The sequence below is a fragment of the Solanum pennellii genome, chromosome 7 (genome assembly GCF_001406875.1).
Source record: "Solanum pennellii chromosome 7, SPENNV200".
In the NCBI taxonomy this organism is placed as follows: domain Eukaryota; kingdom Viridiplantae; phylum Streptophyta; class Magnoliopsida; order Solanales; family Solanaceae; genus Solanum; species Solanum pennellii.
In genome coordinates, this window is record NC_028643.1 from 72,543,036 (window position 1) to 72,558,482 (window position 15,447).

At 25.2% G+C, this 15,447-nt stretch overlaps 2 protein-coding genes across 2 annotated transcripts; both read left to right on the plus strand.

Moving 5' to 3' along the window:
* Window positions 1–1,398: 1,398 nt before the first annotated feature.
* LOC107025518 (transcription factor MYB15-like) lies at window positions 1,399–2,530 on the plus strand. Its single transcript, XM_015226305.2, has 3 exons — window positions 1,399–1,623; window positions 1,725–1,854; window positions 1,971–2,530. The coding sequence occupies exons 1-3, from the start codon at window positions 1,491–1,493 to the stop codon at window positions 2,461–2,463; spliced, it is 756 nt and encodes a 251-aa protein (XP_015081791.1). The 5' UTR covers window positions 1,399–1,490; the 3' UTR covers window positions 2,464–2,530.
* Window positions 2,531–12,631: 10,101 nt separating this feature from the next.
* On the plus strand, window positions 12,632–13,845 carry LOC107025608 (transcription factor MYB15-like). Its single transcript, XM_015226378.2, has 3 exons — window positions 12,632–12,843; window positions 12,945–13,074; window positions 13,203–13,845. Exons 1-3 carry the CDS (start codon window positions 12,711–12,713, stop codon window positions 13,687–13,689), a joined length of 750 nt encoding a protein of 249 aa, XP_015081864.1. The 5' UTR covers window positions 12,632–12,710; the 3' UTR covers window positions 13,690–13,845.
* The last annotated feature ends 1,602 nt before the right edge of the window (window positions 13,846–15,447 follow it).

Below are 15,447 nucleotides of genomic sequence, written 5' to 3' on the forward strand. Positions count from 1 at the left end.
ATAGTTGTAAATTACAATATATCAATGGAAAGATAGTTTTAAATTTTTTTCTTTACACCAGGGAATAAAAAAAAATAAGAATAAGAAACTCAAATAATGATAATCAAGAAGTCAAAGTTTAATTTATGTCCGAAATTTTTTTAACATACCTTGTAATTTGCTTGAAAAATCATATATATCCCTAAATGATTTTTTTTTTAAAAAGTAAAACATATAAATTTAAAACTAATGTTTTCACTTCCGATAAATGAAAGCGTATATGTCAGCTCATTTTGTAACGGTAGGAGTAATATGATTTATTATATAACCAATCCAACATATATATCTTTTAATCAGACGTGTATAAATTTGATTATACTAATTAAGGAGTATATAAACACTGCACTTCTGTAATTTCATCAAAGGTTTCTAATTATTGACAACGAAAATTAATCTGCCAAATTATGATGCTATGTGTCGTTGGATTTTTAGTACTTACTAATTAATTTCAATCACTAATTTCCACAAAAAAAAAGAGGAAAATCATAGGAAGGTCATAAATATCGGCTTAATTAAATAGTGATATTCCTGGTGCACAATGAAATAGGGCCTCAAGACCCAAAATTGACATGTCCACTATTTGATTTTATTTTATTGTTCCGTAAATATTAACTTATACGAAAAGCTTTATTATTATGTGTCTCACGTAATTATTAATATTAGTTGTGTGAGTTTGTATCACTATAAACTTTGAGTTCATTTTTCTTTAGAGACAACAAAAAGCCTCACATAATTATAAAACATACATAATTGAAATTCAGTCGAAATAATGACTTGAAAAGATTTAGCATGTAATAAATTTAATTTAAGGGTTTGTTTGGCTGGAAGGAAAATATTTAACACACAACATGTTTGGCTGGTCCATTGTTAGCTTTTTGTTGTACGATGTCAAGAGGTCCACAAATACTATTAACATGAGTACAAAACATATAACAATCAAATAAAATATATCAATAAATATTTTATCTATTTCAAATTATATAGTTGAATTTAAAAAAAGCTAACATTTTACTTTTAATCAAAACTTTCTCATATGACTTGAAATATTTTAAGTTGTTTTAGATTTCAGATATATAAAATTTTATGTTCGAATTCACAAATAAAATACATCAATTTTTATTTTCCTTAGTGCGTGGTTCAAATTTTGCTCGTAATTTCACTGTCACCACAAGATTGGTCTATTCAATACATCAATGTTTTAACGAGTAGAATGGCGCTTTTGCATTATACATAGCAAAAAACAAATATTTGACGAAAGATAATGGAATTTTCTTTACAAGGCCCCATTTTTTAACGTGTTACACGTTATGCTCCCTCTCTCAATATATATATATGACTCAAAAACTAAGAATTTTGTGATATATTCATTCACGTTTCTCTACTTATTTATATTAGTTATAAATAACTCTTTCAAAAAGATATTATTGAGATCGATTAAAATTAATTTAGAGATGGTGAGAACACCTTGCCGCGACGAAAATGGTCGTAAAAAGGGTACTTGGACACCTGAAGAAGATAGAAAATTAGCAGCTTATATTACTAAATATGGATCATGGAATTGGAGACAACTTCCCAAGTATGCTGGTAAGAATTTATATCAAGCTCGAAATCATTAAGTTTAATATCTTGATTCCGCCTCTGAATATGTAATTGATTATGATACTATTATTTTCTTGGTGAATTAGGCTTAGCAAGGTGTGGAAAGAGTTGTAGACTTCGATGGATGAATTACTTAAGACCAAATGTTAAAAGAGGAAACTACACAAAAGAAGAAGATGAAATCATCTTGAACCTCCATGCTCAACTCGGAAATAAGTACGTTTTCTAGTAGAAGCTGAGACAAATTCATGATTTAAATTTAATGCGTTCAATATTGAATAATTCAATGTGTAGTGAGATTTTTTAATAATTGTTAACATTTATGATATCAGGTGGTCAGCAATTGCAATTCACTTACCAGGAAGATCAGATAACGAGATAAAGAATCATTGGCACACAGCACTGAAGAAACGCGCTGATTATAACTCAAGTGAAGGAAGCAAGAAATGCAATAAGAAGAAGAGTGAAAGTAATGTTACTAAAAGAAAGAGTAATGTGGAAAATCAAAATGCAAGTGCTAATAACAATAATAATAATATGCATGAGAATATAGTATTGGAAAGCTCAGAATGGTCACCAAATGAGTCATCAAGTGAAGCATTATCCTCTATTGATTATCAACAAGACATTTTTCAAGAAGAATTGGCTAATTTGGAGGAAATTACAAGTGGAAGTTTTTGGACACAACCATTTGAAGTGGATACTAAAATTGATTTTGTAGCTCCTTCAATTGATTATTGTGGACTTGTGTGTCCACCTTCTCCTTTTATACCTCATGAATTTCTTTCCTCCTTTGACTTTGATGATTGTAATAATTATTGGTAAAAAAAAAAAAATTCAAAAGAAGTACCTAATGATTCATCCCAATACATTCAACTTCTTTTTCGATGGATTACATTAGATATATTTTTTATATTTTTTGATAAATTACATTAAATATATTATTTATATCATTGAAGTTGAGTGTGATCATGTGAATCTATACTTGTACTTTACAACATTTTATATGAAATCGAGAGTAAATACTAAATAGCACTTTTGTTATCTCATTCTATTGATAAATTCTTATTTAAATTTTCAATATCTTGAATTATTACTTTTTTTATTCGCTAGGTTGTGGGGGTGTCTAGGCTAGTTTTTTTTTTTTATATTTAAAAAAAAATAATTAAAAAAAAGTGAACCTTAAGTAGAAGAGTACAAGCAAAATTAGGCATTATCTTATTAATCTTTGTCTGAATAAATATATTTACCTTTCATTTGTTTTAAATGTGTACTTTTGATCCTCTACATGTAAATTTCACAAATTTACAAGAATAATGTATTTTCAGAATAAGATTAAGATTATGATTTTTTTTAAAAATGTTTACCTTACCATTTAAAAATAAGTTAGAAAGTAAGCACATATTGATATTTTTAATTATTATTATAAAAATTACAGTTTATAGAGTATAATTTAACTGGAACTAACAGATTCCATTATAAGACCTGTTATTTAGTTTAAATTTACCTATTATTATATGTCAATTTCATTTTGTAATGCTAGACTATACACACTGCCCATAAATGATCAATTGATTTTTTATCTTGTAAGTAGAGATGATAAAATTAGCTCACCAAAATAATGAATTATTTCATAATTTATGTAAGTGTGAGAAACTTAGTAATCCAATAATTATTAATTAAATTTATTTTAATTTGCAACAATTCATCTTAAAGTTGGATTTAAATATATGTAGTTTAAATTTATCAATGAAAAATCTTAATAGTTCTAAAAAGGTTATGATTAAAAACATTCAAAGTTGTTCTTGTGAAACAAAACCATGAAAAATCAATCTTATTAGGAGGCAATTTCGTCTCCACCTCTATTTAATTTGTACACTCGTTAAAGTCGTGGGTTTTTTGTTTGCTAAGTTATAATTGTCATAATAAAGACAAGACAAATTTATAAAGTCACTTGAAACTCTAAAAGAATAAATCAATAAAAACTAAATAAATTGAATTATGATTTATTTCAGCTCATTTTAATACAACATATTTTAATTCAAATAAATTTTTTTTTAAAAAGGTCATTTACTCACAAGAAAACTGTGAATTACATAGAAATTTCGCTGAAGATTAATATGAAAATTCAAAAAAAACTTATTTCCCTGTAAATTTTCATACTAATTCTCAGAAAAATCTCTACATAATTCATAATTTTTTTATAGTACTTTATTTATTATTAAATTTATCTTAATCCATCTATTTGATACTTCCGATACTATGTTTAGCACCGGCCAGGGAATGTTCTAAGAAAACGTTACACGATGGCAAAATGTGAACATCATATTGTTTTTCTCATTTCTATTTTCATTCAACATAGAAAAGACAGTTACCGCTTTATTGTGTTTGCCATTGACTCAACAATGTGACAGCATATTATTGTTATTATTATTACTACTACATCTATCTTTATCTGACATTTATGGCTATTACCAAGTATCTTCCTAGTCCAATGATACTGGTACATTCCTTCTAATATTATCATTTACGATATAAAATAAATAAGTATTTTATTTTCGAATGTTACATACTATTTTCCTTTTGAATATATATAAATAAGTTTGATCGGACATATTACAATTTAATCTAGAAATATGGTAAGACTTTGTAATACAATAAAAATATTCTTAAAATAAATGATTTTTGGGATTAGAAAAGTGTATTGTTATGGATTTTTTATCAAGTGGGACTTAACTGTTGGAAAACTATATACGCACAACGGAAGCATATCGAAATTTTTACTGCTTACATGAATAATAGATAACTAATATCGTTTATGCTAGAACACATAAACTTACTGAAATTTAATTAAAGAATTATCTCCTGAAGCGTGAATAAATACCTTCAAGAGATTTTCCAAGATAGACAGACCTTCACACGAATCTACAAGATACAATAGCTATGAAATTTTACAGTGATCCCAAGTTTACATTCGAATTCTCTCAATACTTAGGTGGACAAGTATCGATAGAAAACCAATTCATCTTCAAGGGTCTGAAGAATCACTAATTATAGAAAATTTTTTCCAGTTCAAAAAGGAGAACCAAAACAAACGTTATTTTTCTTCAACTGAAAAATATACGTTAGTTTTCTATTTTAAAAGAAAACTAATGCATCTCCCCTTTTTCCTTTAGAATTAGGATTTCGAGTTCTAGTTTAATACGGACACTATAGGGACCACATGATTAATTACAAAGGCTTCCTATTATGAAAATAATTTCAAATAATTAATTTGAATTATTCTTACTATAATTAATTACAAATCATTTCACTAGAAATTCGTAATTGCACTCCTCTATTTATATTTCGTAATTCCCCATTAAACACTTGTATAGTTCTCTATGTTAAGATTTCAGATACCAATCAATAAATTAAATTACTTACAAATTTAACTTAATGATTAATTTTCTTTAAAACACTACTTAACTTATTTCATGTGTCAGATTCATAAATTCACTTGCAAGGTTTGACACGATGAAAACTTATAAGTTTTTTAAAAAGGCATACTTATCAATCTCTATAACAAAACATGAATTTCATCAACTAACTTATTATTTCACCAATATATATTATTATCATCCAACTTACCATGCACATATACAGATCATAATAGTTATATCATGATTAAGAATACAAGTACATTAATAGTTTAGAAAATATGTTTTTGTCTGTCAGTCTAAAATAACTATCTCTACTCGGTCTCATTCAATACATACAAAATGCACTAGCACAAAAAGTTGGAAATATACCGTTCCCATAATCAGGATAAGTTATATATAATCTTGTGCTACAATCGTACCGATAGCATGTCCAATTTTATATCCTAGATTGTGAATAAAAAACTTTATTTTTATAAGACCCGATAATTTAATGCTTTGTATATAAGTTAAAACTCTGCACACTAAATCATCTATTATATAAGTAAACATACATCATAAACGAATATATGATCTATTAAAATTAAGCAAATATTATTTCTTAACATATGATTAATAATATATATCCCAATATTAACATGGATCAAATATTGATAATATTAGTAAGAATATCTCTTGTCTTGTCAACCATTGCTAGGAACAATATTTTTGAGCAAAACAATGTAATTGTGAGGGTATTTTTGACTCAATAACGTATCGAAATGTAAATTTAACCTATTCAAACAGATTGAGAGTATATATTTACTCTTTTCTTAAGATATATTGTTCTTTTTTAAATCGGCTAAACTTGTCGTATAAATTGAAATTAAAAAATAAGTATATAAATTGTGATTACTCAAAATCTTTAGTTTAAAACTTAAAAAGTATGTAGTATGAGTTAGATAATCAATTGAACTCTTTTCTTCCAACAACAAATTTGAAGTTACACTTAAATTCTAAGATCAAAATCGAACTCTAAATTCTAAAATTTAGTGCAGTTGGTATTTTTGGAAGCCCAATCAATGTTTCGATTCAAAATCGTTGGTCGAAACATTCTAGTAGTTGCAGAAAATCGATCCATAATCAATCGGGCTCGATTGATTTTTAAATCGATAATTTATTTCGTAATATTGTTTTTAAAAAACCCAACTCTAGAAAATATATTAAAAATTCAATCAATCATAACTGATTACAATTCACTGGTAATTTGAGCACAGCCTATACTCAAATTATTTCCAAAAGAACATTAAACAACGATATTTGTGTAAAGTCCTCAATATGAATCGATCTAGTTTATTCATATTAAATTTATGTGGGCTTTGAAATTTAACAAATTAAGTTGGACTAACCAATAATTTGGTGGGCTAGAAGAAATCAAGTCCAAATCACCATCCACTCTATCAATTGCGAATTTTTTTTAAAAAAAGTTTTATTATTTTTAAAATTTAAATTCGAATTTTCTAATGTTAACATAAATATATAAAATACAAATAGTATATATTATATAGTGTTATTACACAAGTATTTGTGTGCAACCGTACAATAAAATGATATCTTTTTGCACAATAAAAATTATGTGAAACTAAATAAGAAACCATTTAAACCAAGTAGAAATATTAACAAGTTAAGTAAACATTATTTTACTTATTTTTGAAATTTTATTTTATTTTGTTTAATCCACGGAGCGAATACTCAAATCTTACGAATCAATAAACTTATTCAAGTTGAGCTAAAAAGTCATATTTTAAATAAACTCAAAAAATATTAATCCAATTTTACCAAATCACAAATCAAACAGTGCCAACTTAACATTGTAGCATTTTTTTTTGCAAACAAATCGAAATAACAAAATTATCTTATATTAAATCTTAACAACAAGTTAAATGTATAACGTTAGGAATGAATCGAGCCATAAAATTTAACTTTTTTAATATTAAATTAAAATTTGATGAATAAATTAAAACGCAACGAGTATTCACTAAATTTGTACTATATATGTTTGATTTTAAAAAAGAAAAAAAGTGAGTGAGGAAAAGACTCTAGAAAGGTGGTAAACGTAATGTTGACTTGCTTTAAATGGATGATAGATAATGTTTCCTACGTCAAGTCTTCCCAATAAAATAATATTCGATCCTCTTAATAGACTTTGAACACTTCTTAACAAATATTATTAAATGGACTTAAAAGTGATGTGGAAAATTAGAACTTAATAGTAAGGATAAAAATATTAAAATTTATTTCAATATGTTATTTTTTTAATTTAGTTTTTATATGATATGAAATTTAAGAAATTATTTTTTTTTATCAATATTTAAGAAGGTGCTAAAATATTTTTTTTAACAATCTTAAATATGTCACATAAAAGAATAAAAAAATTATTTATATAAAAGAACTAGATAGAGAGTAAGACAAATAAATGAAAAAAATAAATAAAAGTAAACAGAGTTCCTCCTTTAATTTTCCATTATTATTCACTCTTTTTCCCAAGAAGAGAAGTATAAAATAATACTCTTTTGGACTGTGTGGAAAAAAAATGAAAGAAATAAAGTGTTTCAAAAAAATCAAGAAGGCCATTTTTTGGTTTTATTTTAAAATAAATAGTGTTCCTATAAAGAATATCTTTTTGTGGAACTATCAAAAGCACAATTTATGTGATGATTTTTTTTTTAGTAAGTAAAGAAAAAAAGAGAAATTTTAATTTTTGTAGACTTTTTAAATATATTTTATGCATAAGAAATCTTTGTTCTAACGCACGAGAGATTTCAATAAATTATCTTCTTTCAGTTTACTAATAGGTAATCATATTAGATCGTTTCTAATAAAAAATGAAATGAAATCATATTATATAAGTAATACCTTTCCACAAAAAGATTTTGGTAACAATATTTTTTAAATTGATGTTCAATATTTATACAAAACTCTAAAATCCAAGTAAATTGAAATTCACAAAAAAATTCATATTAGGAAAAGAGGGAGGGTAGGGGAGGCTCTACCTATAAAAATTAATTCCATATTAAAAAAATTCAAACCTAAAATTCTCCAATTAAATTTTTTGAATGATTATAGTTACCACTTCATCATACTCTTAATAGCAATATAGATTATTCGACAACCAAAACACAGATTCATCAATTATGTGGCAAATATATATATTTTAAATAATTGTTTTTTTAAATCTCAAATTCATTTAGATTTCAACTTTTACTATTCTTTTATTGTTAAGTTATCTAACTTTTCATCTCTTAAGACTTCTACCCGTACTTTCATAAAATAAGGCGTAATATCAACTATAGTATTTCTTTTGAAATTTGAGAATAACCGCAGATACTATAACCTTTGCTTTGCTTGTCACGACATTTATAAATGAATATAGAATCTAATAATGAAATAATTATCATCCATTAAAGTAAAATATGAAAAGGTTATAGCGTTTTATAAATATGGAACATGATAAGGTTGTAACGATTGGACATGATCATTACAATTTCTTTCATTGATATAACCATCTCTCTTAATGATATTTGACAACTTCATTAAATTAATTCATTCTTCATGTCTAGATGAATTTGAGTCAAATTAATCTGATCTCTCTTTAGTCAATTTTGCACTTCTATCGAACATCTTTTTTTTTTTTAAAAAAATATATATTATGATCTTCATCAAAATGATCAATAATAGTCACTATCATTTTTTCTATATCATCTCTTTTGAATAATCAAATGAAGAAAAAAATTTAAATAGAAAGAGAAAATGAAAAAGAATAGCTAACAACTCAATAGAGGATTGTTATTTATAGATGGATTAAATTATGAAAATTTTGAAAGAAGGGAGTTGAAGAGACATATTATTAATTACAGAATGCAAACAAATAGAGGTATTTTTGTAACTCATAAAATATATTTAGAAATATTAAATATGATAATTTATTTAATCATTAAATGCCTAATCGTTTAATAAAAAAGTAGAAAAAAGTTTTAAAAAATTATAAATAGAAGTCATAGGAGATTTTTTTATTAATTCATATATTTATTTTTTTATATTATAATTTTCGTAATCAAAATTTTTGATACCGCCACTGATATTTTATACTAGTAGATAGAGAAATCTCGGAGATTATGAAGCCATGTGTTGGCTTTTACGTATTTTCCAAAAAAAAAGGAAGAAAGTCATAATGAGCGGCTTCAATGGTCCACTCTTTGATTTTTATTGTAAAATTTCGAATTTTCCACGGACACTACATTTTAAGTCAAAAATTTTATTGATTATTTTTCCATAAATAGTGTAATTTTATTTACTGATACTATAAAAAAGTTGAATTTGTTTAATAGAATGTGATCAATTTTCATTTAGTATATATATATTTTTTTAAGTTATCTTTTTATATTGTAGAAATGTTAGATACACCTTTAAATATGCATAGAGATAATATTAGTTGTGAATTTCTTCTTTTTTTTTTGGCTCACAAGAAGTTGATTCAAAGATATATAAATATTTAAGCTCACAAATTTTGAGTTTATTTGCTTGTGAGACTAAAAAGTTATCTTTTTTTTAAAAAATTATTACAGAACAAATCTAGTAAAAGTCTTTTTTAAAAAAAAATTAGAGAAAATATTTTTCTTTATTTTATGTGTAAGTGTAGATTTCACATTTGATAGGACCTTTAGCAATTGTCACGGTCTATGATTTGACTACATGCATGGTCCAATTACTGTAATATCCTCTTTGTTGGCCCTGTTTGAGACACATTTTGGAAAAATTAGAAAAACAGGCTTTATATTAAATTTAAATATTAAGAATTAGATGAAAAATATTATAATTTATATATTAATTTAATGAATGAAATATATTAAAAAATTAGTTAAAATTTATTTAATTTGTCTTATAAAAAGGAAATATGACAATTAAAAATAATAATATAAAAAATACTTAACATCATAAATTTCAGAAAGATCGTACCCATATAAATACTACTACAACATATCCTATACAAAAGCACAAGCGAGGTTTTGAAGAAGATATTAATATATACAAATTTTTTTACTATTTTGTGAAGGTAAAGAGATCGTTTTCAAAAGTCACTCTAATTAAGACGAGAATTATAATAATTCAATTAATACCATGTCAAATAGTAGGCATGCTAATTAAGACAAGACTACATGACTACGTACTTACTAATCTTCTACTAGTCCTAACACCCTACTAATGTGTGTCATCCACACCCTTCTATCTAAGATAGTATTTTTTGTAACCTAAAGTTGCATCATATCTTGTATTATCACATGTCCCTAATACTTCTTCCATCTACCTCTGCCTCTCCTCGTATCCTTTATAATCAACCCCATGCACCTCTACACTGGTGAACCTACGCATCTCCTTTTTCCATGTCCATATCATCTTAGTCTCGCTTTCCTCAACTTGTACGCCACATAGACCACTCTTACATATTCCACGTATCATCATTCGTAATCTTGTCACTCCCAATATGACTATACATCCACGTCAACATTTCATGTCTACATGCATCTTCTAGACGTCAAGATTTTTAATTATATATTTAATAAATATATTTTTATTTAATTTTCTCTCTTAAATATTAAAACATACGTAGAAACAGATGAATTATTTAATTTACTGGGGGCCGCGAAAGGGATTGATCGAAAGCTTAAAGGGTGTTGAACGCAGAACTATCTATAATAAAGAATGATTATTTATTTTTCTATTCAAAGTCTTCTTATACTTATGTTCTTTCAATTTTCACTTTTACATGTTAAAGATCATTAAAAAAACTTTTGATACATTTTATGTAATTTAATTTAAAGATTATAATTATTTTTTTAACTTTATATCAAGTTAAATTAAAATAATTATTTTATTTTTATTAAAAATAGATATTTTTAATTTGTGTTTTACACAAGAAAAATGTACGTTTGGAGTGTTGTAGTGACAGTACAATTGTAATTGATTCTTTTTTGTCATTTTTCTTGTTTTTTGGTTGCTTTGGTTTGGTATAGATTTCCGTGTAATTTCAGTTTCACCACAAGTTTTTATGATTCGTCCATTTGATACGAAATTGTCAAGTACGTAGAAAGCTGCACCTCATTCTAGCCAAAGAAAACGAAAGAAACGCTCGCTCCGTTCGATTTTATTTGTCATATTATGTTTTTTAAAAGTTAATTTAATTAATTTTTAAAATTAAATTAATTTAATATTTTAAACAACAAAATTAGATATTCTAAACTATATGAAAAGTATTATAAATTGTAATTTTTTGCATATTAATATAATGAAAAAATACATCTTAAAATGTTAGTCAAAATTCTTATAATTTGACTCTAAAAATAGAAACCACGACAAACAATAACGGACGGAGGGAGTAATAATTACTCTGTCGATTCAATTTTACTTATCAATTTTAGTACATTCAAAAAATATTACTTCCTAAGTTTCATTTTATATGAGTTAGTTTGACTCGGTACAGAGATTTTAAGAAAAAAATGAAAACTTTTAAAATTTGTGGTCCAAAATTATGATAAAAAATTATGTGTCTACAAATCATTTTATAATTAAATTGTCATATAAATTGAGACAGAATAAGTGATTATCAATATCTCTTTTATTTAATATTGATGATCACTAATTATTGTGTGTGTATTTTTTTTTAAAAAAAACTTTCTTCTTTCTTTCGTGTGGTATAGTTTTCCGTGTGATTTCACTTTGCACGACAATTTAATATTGATGATCACTAATCCTTTTTTACGTATTCAAAAATCATTAATTAGTTTTTCTTTAATTAGGATTTTTAATTAAAAAATATTTTCTTTTGATAGTTTTAGTGCCGTTTGACCTTAAATATTCTCAAATCTATTTGAGGATTTATGTAAAAAATAGTATTTGATTATATAACTTTCAAAAATATATTTGACAAATATCTCTAGTTCTCAAATACTAGAAAAATTAGTATTTGTGAACTTTTCAAAATATAAAGATTACCCCAATTTTTTCTACTTTTAAAAAATCCATCCGTTATAGTTTTTGGACTAAATTCGGTCCTAGTTTATTTGTACAAAATTATATATATTCTTATACAATTTTTATTTGAGCTTTGCTCTGAAATCACTTTCAGTAAAACATAATAATAATAATAAATTTTTTCGTATAAAAAGTAATGATATTTTTCTTTTATTTTCTCTCCCTTTTTTCAGTTTAATATTAATTATATATTCGTTGTTATAACTTTTTATGAAATATATCTATCAACTCTCAAAATCTATAGTCAAACACGTTATCGAAATTCATCAAAAGAACACCAATTTTTTTGGAATAGAGAGACGTAAAAAAGATGATGTGCATTGAAGGTAGCATAAAAAAATGAAAAGAAATGTTCGAAAGAAGGATAATGGAATTTTCTTTTAAGTTAAAAAAAACACCTTTTTTTTTACAAAGGCCCCATTTTTCAACGTGTTTCATGTTCTTCTCCCTTTCTATAAATAGGACTCAATCATAAGATTTTTGTTATTTAATTTACTTAGAAATTAAAGAACTTAGCTATAGTTTCTTCACTTAGTAAATTTTTTTTAAAAATAACTCTTTTTTTTGGAGTGAATTAATTTAGAGATGGTGAGAACACCTTGCCACGACGAAAATGGTCGTAAAAAAGGTACTTGGACACCTGAAGAAGACAGAAAATTAGCAGCTTATATTACTAAATATGGATCATGGAATTGGAGACAACTTCCCAAGTATGCTGGTAAGAATTTATATCAAGCTCGAAATCATTAAGTTTAATATCTTGATTCCGCCTCTGAATATGTAATTGATTATGATACTATTATTTTCTTGGTGAATTAGGCTTAGCAAGGTGTGGAAAGAGTTGTAGACTTCGATGGATGAATTATTTAAGGCCAAATATTAAAAGAGGAAACTACACAAAAGAAGAAGATGAAATCATCTTGAACCTCCATGCTCAACTTGGAAATAAGTACGTTTTTTAATAGAGCGGAGGCGAATTCAAGATTTAAATTTGATGAATTCAACTTTTAAAATTTTCAACATGGAATAATTCATTGTGTAGTGAGATTTAATAATTGTTAACATTTATGATATCAGGTGGTCAACGATTGCAAGTCACTTGCCAGGAAGATCAGATAACGAGATAAAGAATCATTGGCACACAACAGTGAAGAAGCGCGCTAAATATAACTCAAGTGAAGGAAGCAAGAAATGCAATAATAAGAAGAGTGAAAGTGATATTACTAAAAGAAAGAGTAACGTTGAAAAACAAAATGCAAGTGATGATGATAATAATAATAATAATACTATGCATGAAAATATAGTATTGGAAAATTCAGAATGGTCATCAAGTGAAGAATTATCCTCTATTGATTATCAACAAGACATTTTTCAAGAAGAATTAGCTAATTTGGAGGATATTACAAGTGGAAGTTTTTGGACACAACCATTTGAAGTGGATACTAAAATTAATTTTGTAGCTCCTTCAATTGATTATTGTGGACTTATATGTCCAACTTCACCTTTTATATCTCATGAATTTCTTTCCTCCTTTGATCTAGATCATTATGATTATATTTGGTAAAAAGAAAAAATTAGAAGGGAAAAAGAACTCCCAATGAAGTTGATTTATCTTATATCATCATATTCAATCTCTTACTTGGAGATGATTGATGACATAGAATGTAATGTGATTTAAGATGTTTAATATATTACATTCTGGGTAAATTATTCATTTGTATTTCAGGTACACTTTATCAAAAATGATCTTAACGATAATAGTGTAATTATCATTAAATATGATTTTTTAGTGGTCATTAACACTTTTTGTAAGTGTCTCTAAAATTTATAACGATATTGAATGTAATGTCGATAAAGACTTTAATACTCTTTGATAATGCACATATTTATTGTCGCTAAAAGTTATTTTTATTATAACAATAAAAAAAATAGGAGGTTTTCTTATTTTCCCAATATGAACAAAAATACTTTCTTGTTGGCTGTCTATTTGTCTTGCAACATGTTTCACCATATTTTTGACAAGCTAAAACAGCAAGCAAAGAAAGAAAAAGAAATTAATCTTAAATAGTCACATAAGCTATTTTTCATATACCAAAAATAAATAAATAGTTTTAGTAGAGTATGTGTATACAGTATACTGATAAATAATAATAAGTTAAGCAAGATTAGTTAGTTTATTATGATTTTTTACTGATTATTTTACTGATTATATTAAAAATAATATGCATTACATAATTTATAAGATAAGTTATTTATTTAAAAAATATCTTATACCTTATTATTAGAAAAAAAAGAGATCGATAAAACTCATGTGTATTTTTATTATGTTATTTTAAAATAACTAATCACGGTACTATTAATTACTAATTATATAATTTTGATACAACTATTCTCACAATTAGTAAACATTAATACAATTTACTACCTAACAACAATGTAGGGACAAGGGCGAAGCCATTAATATTCGAGTTACGAATTTTGAAAAAATTGAGTAATTTTTGCTCATACTTTAAATTTATGTGTAAAGTTTATTTAAGATGTACATATAAATAGGTAAAAATAATTGTGTTTGGTTTTTCACTTAGGCCTCATTTATTTATACTCAATGAAGATCTGAATTCTAATCATTCAGATTCGCCTTATCGAATATGTTCGTTTTTAGGACTGAATCTTAATTATTCAGATTAGTTCATTAAGTTTGTTTATTTTATTTCCTTACAAACCTTTAATGTGTCTGAATATATTTGAATGGATCATATCTGTAACACACTCTTAAAACCATTCATACAAATTTTTTTTTTTAATTCAACTATGTCACAACAACTCATAAAAATTATTTTCTTATTTAATTAATATTTATTACAGGCTTACGGTTATAATTTCATTTATTCTTATTAACTAAATATACGTCTTTTACTTTCATAAATTAATCAATATATTTAAATTGATAAGCCTTCCCATGATATAATATTTAGCACGATTCAAGAAAATAAAAAGAATATTAATTATTTGATCGATAACAATAACAAACGTCCATTATAAAATAAAATATTTTCATATATATTGTATTACTACTCTATATAAACTATTTTACATTATATTATATTAGATTTTTAAAGTTTTTGAGTGCAAAGAATAGTCATATTAATAATGTAACTTAATGTTAAATTCTTAAAAGGTAAATCATATTACCTTGTTACATAAAAATGTTCAAAATATTATTTTTCATAACAAAAAAATTATTTTACAAAATTGAGATTTTTATAATATTTTATTGATATAACGTTAAGTTTTATATGTACATTGTAAACAAACAGTCTCA

Bases quoted from the DNA above. Each gene is read 5' to 3' on its own strand.
- LOC107025608 (XM_015226378.2), top strand. From the start codon at position 12,711: ATGGTGAGAACACCTTGCCACGACGAAAATGGTCGTAAAAAAGGTACT. The intron at 12,844-12,944 runs GTAAGAATTTAT...TTGGTGAATTAG, and splicing joins ACAACTTCCCAAGTATGCTG to GCTTAGCAAGGTGTGGAAAG. The intron at 13,075-13,202 runs GTACGTTTTTTA...TTATGATATCAG, and splicing joins CATGCTCAACTTGGAAATAA to GTGGTCAACGATTGCAAGTC.
- LOC107025518 (XM_015226305.2), top strand. From the start codon at position 1,491: ATGGTGAGAACACCTTGCCGCGACGAAAATGGTCGTAAAAAGGGTACT. The intron at 1,624-1,724 runs GTAAGAATTTAT...TTGGTGAATTAG, and splicing joins ACAACTTCCCAAGTATGCTG to GCTTAGCAAGGTGTGGAAAG. The intron at 1,855-1,970 runs GTACGTTTTCTA...TTATGATATCAG, and splicing joins CATGCTCAACTCGGAAATAA to GTGGTCAGCAATTGCAATTC.